General features: G+C 41.5%; 2 protein-coding genes across 2 annotated transcripts in view; one reads left to right on the top strand and one right to left on the bottom strand.

The window, feature by feature from the left end:
• Positions 1-10,656: 10,656 nt before the first annotated feature.
• LOC119545804 lies at positions 10,657-10,803 on the bottom strand. Its single transcript, XM_037851688.1, has one exon. The coding sequence runs from the start codon at positions 10,801-10,803 to the stop codon at positions 10,657-10,659; it is 147 nt and encodes a 48-aa protein (XP_037707616.1).
• Positions 10,804-11,205: 402 nt separating this feature from the next.
• LOC119552575 overlaps positions 11,206-14,257 on the top strand; it is a 37,110-nt gene continuing 34,058 nt past the window's right edge. The window contains exon 1 of the mRNA XM_037862205.1: positions 11,206-11,356. The gene's annotated coding sequence lies outside the window, so the exon portion shown is untranslated. The remainder of the gene's footprint in view (positions 11,357-14,257) is intronic.

The raw sequence follows: 14,257 nt of genomic DNA, 5'->3' as shown, positions 1-14,257 counted from the left end.
AGTCATTGCACCTAGGTCGTCTTTATGTGACCGAAATTTCTTAGAAAGCAAGGGAGTCCCGAATCTTAAGCTGCCTTTCAAAAAATATTTGCCATGTATTTTTACTATGCTTTAGAGGAATAAATCCCATTCAGAAAACAATGCTTCTCCGATTAAGTGAAAAAAGTCTACAAATTGGTGTCAGGCGATGTTAATCGAAACACTGTCAAAAATTGACAGTAGTAATGCTTATTTCCATGTAATGATCTTGAGGCGCATATGTAAGAAATAATATTTTCATTATAATATTTTTTTTAGAGGCAATTGATGAAATTACGTTTCGCATTATCAATTTAACATTTCTTAAACTGATGCGCGATATATTTACCATTGATATATCAAATTGATACTAACACTTTTTTGTTGTGTGTAGGTAATATAATTCCCTATCATAGCGGGATTTGGTCCAAACTAGCAACACAAAGGCGTCGAAATTAGATTCAAATCGCCTCATAACCAGGCCGGCAACTGAATCCTTTACCAATCACGTCAGACCTAATACGCACACGTCTAGACGTCCTTTGAGCCAGAGTCTTTGCGTCGTCTGCGGTTATTTCTAATATCGAGTGCCAGTGACATGAAATGGGTCTGAAAATATTTCGATGACATTGCCATTACCCCACCGAATCAAAGGCTTTTGCCTGCTGCGATCCGAAGGTCGATGAACCGAACCGTTCGCTTGCCGTGCTCCAATTAAATCACATCAATTGTTTTCCCAACTGATTCGATTTAATTTTAACGAATGCAATGTGGTGCTAAAAATCATATTGCAACTGCATAAATACGCTCGAATGCTCCCAAATGACTTTTAGCATAATTACTCGAATTATGAGCACGCAATTTGTATAAACCATGAAAAATTGATGCGCCAACTAAAATCAAATGCTATTGCCGGTGCCGCGCCCGAAAACTGTCAGAATCGCTTGTCATTAAACGCTATTAGCGGAACGTATTAAATTACGCAAACTGCCGTTGGATTCATAATGTTTGTCCACCCTAAAATGCACAGCACACCCCGAAATATAAATAATAAACCGCCGAATAACCCACAGCCCGGGGAACCGGAATCGAGTTCGTTGGGCTAAGGGCATATTCGGAGGCAGGTAGCACGCGCGATTTATTTATTTGCCTTACCATTTGGAAATCTGTTTGCATTTCCCATGGCAGTCCAGATATTTGCTCGACTCGGTTCCCGGCCTTTGTCAATAGTGGCCGAGATCAAAGTGGACCCAAGACTGGCTTACAGGTGGATGGGAATGCAAATATCTGGAGAAGAGCAGATTTTATCTACAAGATAGTAATTTGAACTGTTTAATATATTTTAAAACCATCTGTTTTATAGTTGTCGTTTTAAGCCGTACATATGAGAAACGAAACATTATATCAATCCGAATATCCTGCTGTGAAATAGAGGGAGATTGCCGGCCTTAATTTACAACCAATTAAGCTCATTATTGTTGGGATTCCCTTTTTTAACTCGTATGTGTGCTTATATTACATTACCGTTTTATTCCCTTAATGAGATTGTGATATTTAATAACCTGCAGCCTCAAAGGCAGGAAGCCTGTCAGCAGCACGCGAATCAGGGTTTAATTAAATCAGCGAGACAATCGTCTCGATTACTGGCGCAGATGAATAACATCTAGTTTGAGGGATTTCCGAAGCTGCTGCAGATTATGGACACGTTTTCCCCGCTGTTAATTATTAATTTCGCCACCGACCATACAGCAGGTACGTATGAACATGAACCCATCACGAAATCTGCCGGCTGGCAAATAACTTGGATGGCATAATAAAACGCTTCCAGGACGGGCACATGACGTCCAGGTTTTTATAAGCTGTCAATTTGTTTACGCCTTGTCGCTGGAGGTGCTTTTGACTTTGACTTTGTCGCCGCTAAAATATTAACGGGTCCTGCGATGCGCCGTGTCCTGCTTTCTAAATGCACTGTTAAAAAATTAAGGAAAAAAATAAGTTGAAAGTAGAAAAATTGTATACTGTTTTCAAAAAAGTTATAAAGTAATACGATAATATACGTATATATTAAACACTTCTTAAGTCAATAAAAATATTTGTTTATTTTAAATGACTACATTGGATTTCTGTATCCAATTTCTTTTTCTTGAAGTGAATTCTTTTTGAGTTCTATTTATAAGAACTCCTATACCCAAAACCTCTATTCCTCCAGTGTACATGCACACGTCTATTTTGCTCATGCCGCATATCCATAATATTTTTGCCAGCCGGAAATGCCCCTGGGAACCGGAGGCTCACACTTGGTCCCACCTCATCATCAGCACAATAACTTGGGCAGACCTCAGAGGAAAACAAGACGCCGCACGGAGAACCAGGCCCCGGGTCCTCGGAGGTTTTTGGGGTCGAGTTGCGGGCTGCGTATATCATGCGTGCGTTTATCCTGATGCGTGCGAGGATGTGAGTGTTTTTGCTCGGTCTTTCTGGTGAGTGTGAGTGTGGGTATTCGAGTTGGCGACAAACGCATAAAACAGCATAATTTGTCAGCATGAACACGGCAGGCACACGCCGATGGCATAACAATGAGCCAAGAGGCCTTTCCCAGTTAGCCAGTTTATGCTCCTGCTTATTGCTGATATTTGCTACTTTCCTCGGAAAACGCTTAAGTCAGAAGGTGTTCTTTGGTGCCTTAATGATCGCAGTGCTATTTAGTTCCATTCAAAATCCATTTCCGAACTGAAAATGCCTATAGTCAAAAATTATATTGGTACAAAACGATATCACTATATTATTTGTAATGCTTAGGTCAAAAAACTTAGAAAAACATTTGATTAAAAAAAATAGATTAAGCTTTCAGTTCTTCAGTGGATATAAACAAAACATTTAAATGTACTTTAATAATATTTTCCAAATACAAACCATATATTGTTTTCAAATAGTTTCTAATTATGAAAACGATTTTACATGCGAAAAACAAACTAGTTATTCCAAAAGATTTAAAGTTTCAGCCACAATGTCTGATTTTCCCCATGTTCACTTACCTTTGCATTATTTTTACCCAGTTATTTTACGCATTTGCGGTGCCTCATTGCGTTTTTGTGTGAGCTGGCTAATTTATTTTCGTTTAATTAAGGTTGCCTTTGTGTGCTTCCACGGACAAACCGACCTAAAATCAAATTAATTATGTGTAAAATAAACTTTTTGTATTTAGTTCTAATGCAGATATTTAATTTGCACTGGCTTTCAGTTCATTACTCATACGCGGGGTTTCGACTCGGTACTTTTCGCTTTTGCGAGCGAAATTCCTTCAAACAATATGCACTTGTAATGGAACGAGTGGCCCGGCATGTTGATAATTGTGTGCTCGTATTACAATACCGTGCTTGGCCTTGTTTCATATTTTTATTATGATTTGTGCGCGGGTTGAGTTTCCTGTTTGCGGTGCGCTTCAGTTCGCTGAGAACGGTATCCGGATCGGATCGGTCGAGTCGGGCAATTAAAAACTTTCAATTGCCCGGGCCGCAGCAATTGTAGCCGTGCGCACAGAAGTAGACTATGCCAGTTATTGCCATTGAAATCGATTGATAGCACGCTCCATTGCCTCGCCGATTATTCCTGGGGCCCATGCATGATGCATTGCCCACACATATATATAATAATCGAGGCAGTGGTGTGTGGGAAGGGGTTGAAGCACCGGCGAAAATAATATAATGATTTTGTTCAACAGAAAACAAGTATTACAATGTGTTAAAGATAATATATCAGAATAAAATAAACGTTTTTATAGTTATAAAAATGTTGTGATAAGATGTTTGTTGACTAGGGTCGTTGAAATGGATTTTGCTGCACGTTGATTTCAGTTTAAAATGGAAAGCTTTACCTATACAAATAGTAGTTTAAATACAAATATTTTTAATATTCAACTAAAAGGACAGAGTACTATTTATACAAATTTATTTTAAATATATTTTTACCTGTTTCTCCAAGTGCACACCTGGATTCCCCCCGAGGTGCAGAGAACCCAGTAACTTCCATTCCATTATCCCCACAATCGCCCCTTGACTACGTCACTGCCATTAAAAGTGGATATTTTCATTTGCGTTATTCGCTCTCAATTTGCAAGGGCTTGCATATGCGAAAATGTGAAAAATTCGCAGTAAATCGCGCTCGCAGGCAGACGACAATGAAGCCGTGCGAGGAGCATTCAATCATTTGCTTTGCGGAGTGCTCGGCCTGGCCACAAGCAGCAGAAGCCTGGCAGGCAGCTAATTTAAATGGAAATTGACATTAAAACATATGCCAAAGTGGGCCCGCCACCCACTTACATCAAAGAAGCTAGCGAAAGATGGTTATTATGGATGCTCCTTGCTTCCTCGCGTAATTAGCTTGTTTTTTATGTAATCAAAAGCGACGCGAGGCTGTGTTGCTACTCAAGAATTTTGATTTAATTGTTGCCATGGCAGCGTATTCTTTTAATTTGTGTCAATTTATTTAATCAGACATTTGTTGCCGCCCCTTCATCATTTTTTTGCCCCAGCCGCCAACCGCCTTGCCATGGCATTTGTAATTAAAAGGCTCTTTCTCGGGCGGGGAAAGGCCAGCTAATTTGAAAGTTAACTGCCGAAGAAGGCAGCTCCGAGGGACTGCGGCTCACGTTCAGGTGGCCCCATAAAAGCCACTGTGGCAAAGTGGAAAATGGAAGCGGAAAAGCGCGCGCCAGCAATAAAAAATAATACATTTATCAATCAAAACTCCAATGAGGAACTTGCCCCGAAAAGTTGCAGCATAAAAATATTCATTCAGGGAAAAGAAGCGGGAAACCATTCGTTTAATGGCTGCCATTTCGCCAACGCAACTCAAAAAGCCGCAAGATGCAGTGGCGTAGCGATAAAGGGGATACTGTACTAAAAATATATTTTAAAATATTTCTTTTGTAACTTTAAATTCGTACAATGCTGCATGGTCCATTAAAAAGTAGATATTGATAAACAAAAGATTTTTAAACGTCAACAATAAATTGAATGAGCAAGAAAATGCTCACTTAAAAATAATATAATGTCAGGGTTTTCTTTGTTAAGGGGGTAATTTTTTCAGTAATTTTTTACCTTAAAAAGTAGTTAAAAATTGTCAACACTTATTGTTTCCAGCTTAAAATATTTAAAGTAAATACAAAGCAAAAAATTGTTTATTTTTACTGTTTTACTTATTGTTTGAAGCTTCTCTCGACTTTTGGTGAATAATTGACTACGCCACTGCAAGGAGAGATTGGATGCGATGGCATGGGTGGGAATGGGATGTTACAGGAGCACTGAGGACACGACAAGGACGTGCACGAAATGCGCAAGTTCACGCACGTCAGTCGAATTGGAGGCACCAACTAAAATGTGGGTCAAGGAAGTGGGAACGCATAGCAATGCTAATTTCTGAGTGCCCTTTGTTGCGGCAGCATCTAGCATCCACTTCATTAAGAAGCAATCCCTATAAAAATATCAAAACCAAAACTTTTTCAATATATATTTAAGCGAGCTTCATGTATTCACTAGATGCTTTTCATTATGCTTCAATTTTCTTGTATGGTATTTTCTTTTCTTTTTTTTTACAGCTTTTGCGTGAGCTGTTTATCAACTGATTTTCCCGCCCATTTTTTTTTCTGCTTCGTTGCGGTCGCAAAAACTTTGCTTATGACTCGCCTCAGTTCTCTTGGATACAACATCAAATGTTTTTTAATCTTTTAAGTGCCGCTCAATGAATATGTGAAATGTTTTCCCACAAAACACAAACATCTAAGCCAAATAAATGATATTTATATATGCATTTTACATTATTTGCTCGTTTGTTTATACGCTACGTATCTGTGAAAATATTTGCTCGGCAATGAGGGAGATTTTTTTTCAGTTCAGGTCTTTGTAGAACTTTGTAATTAAATGCAAATTAAGTGAACCGTCATTTGCGCCTTGATTTTTTACCCCTTTTTTTTGCCGCCATCGTAAGGCATGCAGACAATTTTAAACTTGTTGGCAAACTCTTATTGCCAAAGTCCTCGATAAAGTCGCCGACTCTATTAGCGTCAATGTTGCGTTAATGGCGGGCAAAAACAAAGTTTAAAAAAAGGGTAAAAGCGGAAGTGTTACCCGTGATTGGGCCAACTTTTCTAATTAGCGTCAGTCAAAGGATTCTTCGAGGAATCCTTGCCGGAAATTTCGTATGCATATCAAATGCAGCTTAATGAGCCAGCGCCAGCGCCACTCAATGATGAAACGCACTTTCCGTGGCAAACAAAAACAGTCTAATACCAAGCCAAACAGCAGCACATCATCATAAAATATGCAATCCTTTCGACGCAATCAAAAAACTCCCTTCCAAGGCATTAGAAATGCCAACCAAAACAAAACTAACAGGAAACTTTTCCGAGCAAAAACCACAAAAACACACGCGCCAATCGACAATGTCGATTATATTTCAAGTGGAGAAAGGGGTTTGAGGATCCCAGGATATGGACGAGGAGATAGAGAGGAAGACTCCCTGGCAGCTGTTGAAAGTTAAACCGAAAAAGCATCAAAAGCGGCTGCTGCTCGTAATTACAGATTGCAAAACGAAACGAATCGAAAAGTAAACGATGTCGATGAAGTTGAGCCGGAAAGATACGGAAAGGCAGCCAGAGATACGGAAAAGCGAGATGCAAACCCGGCAAAACTTCAACTTCAAAACTGATGACTGAGGCAGTCGCAGTTGTAAAACTTGGCCAGGTGGGAGTTACGGTTATCCGGGGGCTGGCACTCTCTCCCAACCCCTCTGCAATCCCCTAAAAAGGGGTAAACTTTCGCACAGAGCAGCGTCTTAAGCGATTTTCTGCTACGCCAAGCTGCACAACAATATTCACAGCAGTGCACTGCCAAAAGTACCAGAATCAGGGATAATCTGGAGATCTTAGGTAAACAGACTTTAATATTATTTACCCATACCCGATGAGCCAAAATTTAAGATAACTATTGTTGATTTAAGGATTTGATTGAACTTAGTTATTTTATAAATTACTTTTTGTGGTCGATTTGATTATAAAATTTCCAGACTGGTTCCAAATTGTTTTTTAAATTAGTGGATTGGAATGTTTTTGATCCTCAATGTTATATTTTTTAAGTCAAGCAACTTAGTTTGGTTTTTACTTTGGACAGTGCTACAGTGCTGGAATATTAGTAACCATAGAATATAGTTTTATTTTAAGATCCAGATTTACTAGTACCCATTTTCCCTCGCCGTGTATAGTATTTCCAAGGGGAAGGATAAAAAGTAGCCCAACGTAGGCGCAAAACTCGGCGAATGTGTGAGCAAATTCACGGCAAACGAAAATTAAGAAACTTGCAGCCGCCTTCTCAGACAGTGGGCTCTAAAATGGGGGCGTTAGAAGTGGTGGCAGGTGGCAGCTGCAGAAGGCAAAGGACAGGGGGCGTGGCAGCGGGGAGTCCTGGCGCTGATTGCATCGCTCTCGAAGGATCAGAAGGACGAGGCGCGGAGAGATGCCTTACTTATTTATGGCGCACAGGTAAACTGTGCATGTGCCATCATCTTGATAAATGTTCGCTGCCAGTGCATGACTATGGGAAATGGATTCCGAGCTGAGACGCTTCTTGATTTAGCATGCGGCTGAGTTATGCCAGCCAGCCACCCAGCCACCCACTACATATTTGCCACCCAACTGCCAAACCCCCCTGGGCAACCCCTGGAACAACAACATCAATGGAAACTTCAATTAGGGCCTGGGCGCGCAACTCTTGGCCCGAAGTTGCAGTTGGTCAGCAGCTAAGTGGCGGCCAAGACGAGCGTCCTTCTTCTTGGCCCCCGAGCAAGAAGCTCTTACAAAGACAAATGCCGGCTAAGCTGTCCTCACTCAACAGCTGCTCACTGGAAAATATCTGGGAAACCTTGAAGCTGTCTCTTTAATGGAACTTTATTACAAGATATTTCTTCAATAACAGCATACTAAGAAGATCTTTATTCAACATTCTCTAATCCCAAAATATTGTGCAGTTATTAATTATTTTTAAAATCTTTGAGGAGCTCAAAATACATACCTACCTATCCATAAAATAAAGTCCCCAACTATTACTAGTTCAGCTTTTCACCAACCTCGATTTCCATTTAGATTCTAGTTAAGTACTACTAAGCTTAAAAACTAAAAATGTAATAAAAATATAACATAATTTATCATTTACTTTAAATTCAGATACTTTAATTCCCTAAGAATTATTAATTCCACTAATATTTTTTCTCAGTACCTTTCTTTTCTGCTGTCTCGCTGCGGGGCGTCTTGAAAAATAAACGAGTCAGCATTTGTAGCGTTGATTGAATTGTCAGAGGTGAGCTCAGGAGTTGGTTTTTCGCCCCTGTCCGCATTTCCCAACCCACACCCATGTCCATGCCCCATACTCCATAGCCATACACGTTCTGAACAGGGGAGCTGGGGGCTTTTCAATTAAAACTATTGTCAACGGCAATAAGTTATACAAGTAAAGAGCACGCTGCCTCAGCAGCTGAAGCCGTTGACAGTCGCACGTACGCTTAATTAGAAAAAGTTGCATTTTTTTGCCCTGTCCAGCTAGCGGCCACGCCCACCGCCCCCTAGTCAGCTGTCAGCGGACGGGCAGCACGCCCACATTTTGCAGCGGAAGTACATTTACACTTCGCTCCTTGGCTGCACTTTTTATTCCTTTCCGACGCGAGCGAAAAGCGCGACTAATTTTCTTGAGTCCCTCCGCCGCTTTCCTCCATTTTTTTTTTGCCTGCCGCCGCCGAGTGCAAGTAATCCCAGAAAATTGTATAAAAAATGCAGGAACCCCCAGTTGCCACCCACTCATAATTTTCTAAAAACTAAGCTGGTGGGGAAGGGGAAAGGTTCAGGGGCTTGGTTATTTTACACCCGCAAAGACTGCATTTTGCTCTGTTTGCTTTCGGAGCGTGTGACTTCGTTGGCCTGCCCTTTGTTTTTATACCCAGTGGTTTTTAGGGTTCGGGGAAGTATCGTATTTAGGCAAATGTGTGTTTAAAGAAAAAAAGGAAATATAAAAGGCATACAATGCACTTATATCATTTTTATACAAATATTAAAACTATGAAATTTGAATAGAAATTGAACTTAAAGGTAAAATGTTTATTTTAAATTGCTTAAAGTGTATTCAACTGAAACATCTATATTTCACACACTATACTTACAAGTAATTAAAGTTACCTCATTAAAATACAATTTCAATAAGAGTTTTATTGAAGGGAAAATTATGGCATACTTCAATGGATTACATGAATAAAGATGATTTTAGGTGGGACCTTCCAGTGAATCTTGGGTATCCCTTAGTCGCAACCTTTGCCCAACCGAGCGTACTAACTTTTTTGACGCTGTGGCTTTCACTGTTGGCTGATGGCTGATTTTCCCGGCTCCGTGGCCTTCCCGGCTTTTCTCCCTTCGCCTTTTGACTTGCGATGGACCCTCGGACGGACGGCGGCAGAACCGTGCCGGATGTCACGTGCGCATCATTTTCCAACAGCTTTGTTGCTGCTCGGCGTAATTATAACAAGGCGCAGCTTAAATTAGTTGGCTCCGACAGCAACCTGAACCCAACCTGGTAACCTGGTGTGCGCTGGTTCCGTTTTTCTCGGACCCCCGGATACCCGGATGGCGGGATCCCCCAGATCCCTGGATCCCCTGATCCCCCAGATTCCCCAGATCCCCCAGATCCCCGGATCCGGGCATTCATTAAACCAGCCCTCGCTCGCATGCGATTTTTATGGCCTGACCCCCTCCGGTGGCATATGGCACATGGGGTATGGCGTATGGCGTTTGGTGTGGCTGGGCGTCGGTTTATTTGGCTCTTTGTTTAGTGCATTTTCTGTCAACGTCAGCGTGATTAGTTGTGCCATATTGTGCCACTCGCTTTGTTTTTCACTCAGTGCCCTGGCATTGTCATCGGGTCCTTTCGGGGTTACGGGCACAGGTGAATTTCCATACTCAATTTGGTGCACAAAACAAAAATAGAGTAAGGCTTTAATGGGTAAAGTTGTGTTTACTGTGGGTGGAAAGGAATTTCCACTATATGAGTCTATTTAGAACATTCAACATGACCGCAATGTCACCTCATGACAATGTCACCCCTGAAGCTTAACGTCATCGGTTATAAAATAAGCATAATTTGCAGTTTGATGAATGAGAACATCATAGATAATGCATTTTATGATGTATTAATTATTCCTGTCTAAGGAATTGAAAGTGTGGTGGACTGTTAATGCACTCCGCTAAAAACTTTGATTTGATTAAGGAATAAAGCAAACTCCTTTAAAATTATAAAATATTGTTTCGATTTAACAATTTTGTTTACCCCTTTATCATTTTTTTGACCCGCACTTTCTGATTTCAGTTACCGATTGTTCTGTATTTCCTCTCTCCAAAGCACATTCACAAGCACCTCATCAATTTTTCACCGTGTGGGTCAGGTAATACCAATTAACAAAACGCCGCGCGGCACGAACTCGACCCCAAAATACATATATGTGGGCATATAGAGCCCACTTGACTCGATTCCGCTGGCATCTGTTGGCTCTTGGCTCTTGCCAACCGTTTCACTCAGCTTTCGGCGCTCGGTTTTCAGATTTCAGCTTTCAGTTTTCAGCTTTCAGCAACCAGCTTTCAGTATCCAGAGCACAGCTGCCGCTTACATCATTAACGGCATCGTTCTTCACACACGGCAACACATTAGAACACTTTAAGTTGCAACTAATGAGACTCCAAAACATAATTGTTGGCATTTAGTTAGATGAGCGGCGCCAGGTTGACACACACTGGCACTCGAAAAGTGACACGGCATGAAGATGAAGCAAATAAACAGCAACAACAGAGGGGGTCCGAAGGGCGGAAGGGTTGAAGGGTCGAGTGGGCGGTGGGCGGTGGGTGGTGGTGCTAGGTGGTCAGGACAACGAAAACAAATGCACCTAATGACACAATTTCACACACAGACGCCAGGATGAAAAACTGGAGCAGGAAAAACTGTTATACCCAGCCATAAAAGAGAGTGTCGGAAAAATCCCCGACATCTCGCTCTTGCTGGCAATGCAAGTTCGGATTTTTCCACGAAGCTGCTGCGGCGAATTGCGGAAAATCCCAGCCAAGTCGGGGGCCAAGAAATCGTTTGCCAGTTGAAAATAGCCAACAAAGCGAAGCAGTTCTGGCCAAGCCGGCAAATGTGACGAAAGAAAACCGAGTGACGACGCGTGTTTTGTGAAAAGCGAGTGATCTTCGAACTCGGGCGTACGAAACAAGAACCCTATCCTCAAAGCATACCAGAGTTTTCCACATAACTGGGTATGTTTTCACTATTTTCCTGTATAAAAATTAAAGCGGGGTCGCTTTAAGAAATTCCATCATCACGTCTAGGTTTCACGTTGCAACTTGTAACCTAGTTTTTTCGCAGTAATGCCATGTGTTCCCCCGTACTTCCAAAGTGTTCGTGAGTGCGGCGCGCTTTTCTTGCACTTTATGCTGCCGCGCTGTTTTCCGCCTCTTTTCCTGTGCATTTTCTTGAATTTCTGACGTATAAATTCATGCTGCAGCCCCCCAAAAAAAAAAAGGGAAAAAAAACTTAGGACATGGGAAAACAAGAAGGCAGCCATGGAAAAGTGCAATGGCAGCCCGGAAGCGGCGGGCGGGAAACTGTGATTTGTATGAATGCTGCCATTAAGCTGACACGGCTTGAATACGCCCCGCTCGGCATTTTCTTCGCCAGCGCCAACGAGGCGTATGCGTAACGTGAAACGGGCGAGCGGCACACGCGGCGTATACGCTATATGGGGTATTCAGGAGTACGCAAGGAAAACTTTTAATCTGTCCGCGTATTACACAAAAGTTTGCAGACCCTCCTCTCCCCACCGCCACGACATGAATTCAATTGCCATGAGTTTTATTTAGAAACAAATGGTGGCAGACTTTTCTGCGTTTCTTTCGCTGTTTTAAATGACATGAATTAAGATAACAAATTCGCAGAACACAGAAAACACCAAGCCGAACCGAACTGAACAGAGGAAAATGAGAGGAAAAACATGGGGCAAAATGCTGCGAAACTTTTTTCCACCGAGACAAAAGCCCGTCAGGAAATTGTAGCAGAGCGCAAATAGAAAAGCCGGCAGGCAACAACAATTGCTAATACTTAAGCCAAAGTCGCGACGCTGTCAAAGTCAGGAAGCTTTCAGGGGGCTGTGTCAGCCTGCTTTTTCCTGAAAAAGTCTAATAAATTAAGCAATTTACATGAATTGTCGTTTGCTGTGCAGCAGCAGCAGCAGCAGCAGGAGCAGGAGCAGGAGCAGCAGCTTCCTTACTTTCCCTATTTTTCCCATTTTCCGGGCTTTCCCTTTCACCCGCCCCGCAAGACAACTCATTTGTGTGTCGTGGGATTTGTCAGGGGATGAGGGGGAAAAACTTTGCCACTCGCTGACAATGATTCAAAAGGCAGGTAACCAGGGCAAAGCCAGGCAATTTGTTTAATTTCATTACAACCCAGCATGCCAGTTGATGTTGTTTTGCAGCATGCGCTTATCTCTGCACATTTGCAACTTTTTCCGGTCCCATTTTCCATTTTCATTTCCCCACCGACTTTCTGTTGTTGTTTTTGTTTTTATTTGGAAATGAAATTTATGTGCATATTTTGGCCATTTTGACTTTGAGTTGTTTTTCTTGTTGCATGCTCCCTCGTATAAATGTCAACTTGAGTGCCCACGGGCAGTAAGCATATGTCTGCCCCTTCTATCTCTAAATATATTTATTTTTGTTTCTTTGTATCTAAAAGTTTTCTATGCCCCCCACTCAGATAACCGGCAACAGTTCAAAGTTTCTCCTTTTTTTTCGCTTTTTTTGTTTGCCTATTGTGGCAGGGGTGAAAAGTTTTTCGGGGGAGGCTTAGGGCTAATTTTTCGCTTAAAGTCAACATGTGGCAGGGAAACCTAATCAAACTATTGATTGTTTGACTGATTGTGGCAGCAGCTGGCAATGTTTTTATTGCGAAGGCGACAGGTAAAAGTTGCCAGCGAAAGGTAGAACTTTCCTTCATCTTGGCTTTAACTTTTTGGGAAAAGTTTTGCGCTTTCCCTTTTGGCGCCACAGGAAATTGATTTCTGATGGTCCCGAACTCCTTTCACGAAATGGAGCCATCACGTCGCCTCGCATCACATCACTTTGTACAGCTCTTTGTCTTCAGTTGGATTCGATTTCGCCGGGGGGACAGACACACCGGTTAGGTGTTATAACCCCTTTGACATGCGTAAATATTTTCCCTGCACTCTGCTTTTCCAACCCAACCCCTCATTTTCCGCTTGCTCTTTATTGATTTTGCATAAGCAGCAGGGCGAAGCAGGTTGGGAAATTGAATCTCACATAAAACGCTGTAAGTACTTTGCATATAAAATCAAGTATACGACACGTTGGCCCCGCACATGTTTGTCTTTGGGGCTGCGGAACTGCCAGGGAAAAGATGTTTCGGGTAGGTGCCAGATAAAACCGAACATCTTGTTTTTATTAAGAATACCCAGTTCTAGCCTGGCCAAGACCAAAGGCGAAGTTTTCCCGGCCTCAACTTGCACTCTGGCACTTAATCAACAACGAAACTAAATGCGGTCGGTGGTCTCTGGTCGGGCAGAGTTCAGGCCCATGTCCATGACAAATGTGTAAATATCCACTGCCCAATGTCCAGAGTGGAGTTCCCGAAGCCCGCTGGCGAATGCAAATGCTGATGAAAACATTTTACCAATTGCATAAAGTTTAACTTTGCCGGAAACTGCTCAAGCACCTGCTACTCTATTTACAGAATGATAAAAAAAAAGCATGAAGTAGGTACTAACAATTGCACAAAGGAAAATAAGTCCTTATACAAGATCTTGAGTTTGGGTAAAATCTGGAAAAATTCCTACCCCTGACTTCAACATATTTTTAAAAAGGCTTACAAGCCGTTGATTTATTTTGTATATATAAGTATTATATTTTATTAAATTAGTTGAACAATTTCAGATTTTTTTTTTATTTACTTCTAGTTTTGTTAAAATGTTTTAAAATCATTATTTAAGCTTTGTTTTAATATAATTTTTTTGAGTGTTTCTCCTGCTTTTCTTCGACTGGAGGAGTTCCGAAAATGTTTTATGTTCGTTGCATAATTATTTTTTTATGCCCAGCGAAACATACATTTTGTCACTTGTGTGGGTAAAATGGCATTTTTGCGCT

The sequence above is a fragment of the Drosophila subpulchrella genome, chromosome 3R (genome assembly GCF_014743375.2).
Source record: "Drosophila subpulchrella strain 33 F10 #4 breed RU33 chromosome 3R, RU_Dsub_v1.1 Primary Assembly, whole genome shotgun sequence".
NCBI classification, from domain to species: Eukaryota; Metazoa; Arthropoda; class Insecta; order Diptera; family Drosophilidae; genus Drosophila; species Drosophila subpulchrella.
Note: the sequence above shows the minus strand (reverse complement) of the source record. Positions and strands in the feature narration are given on the sequence as shown.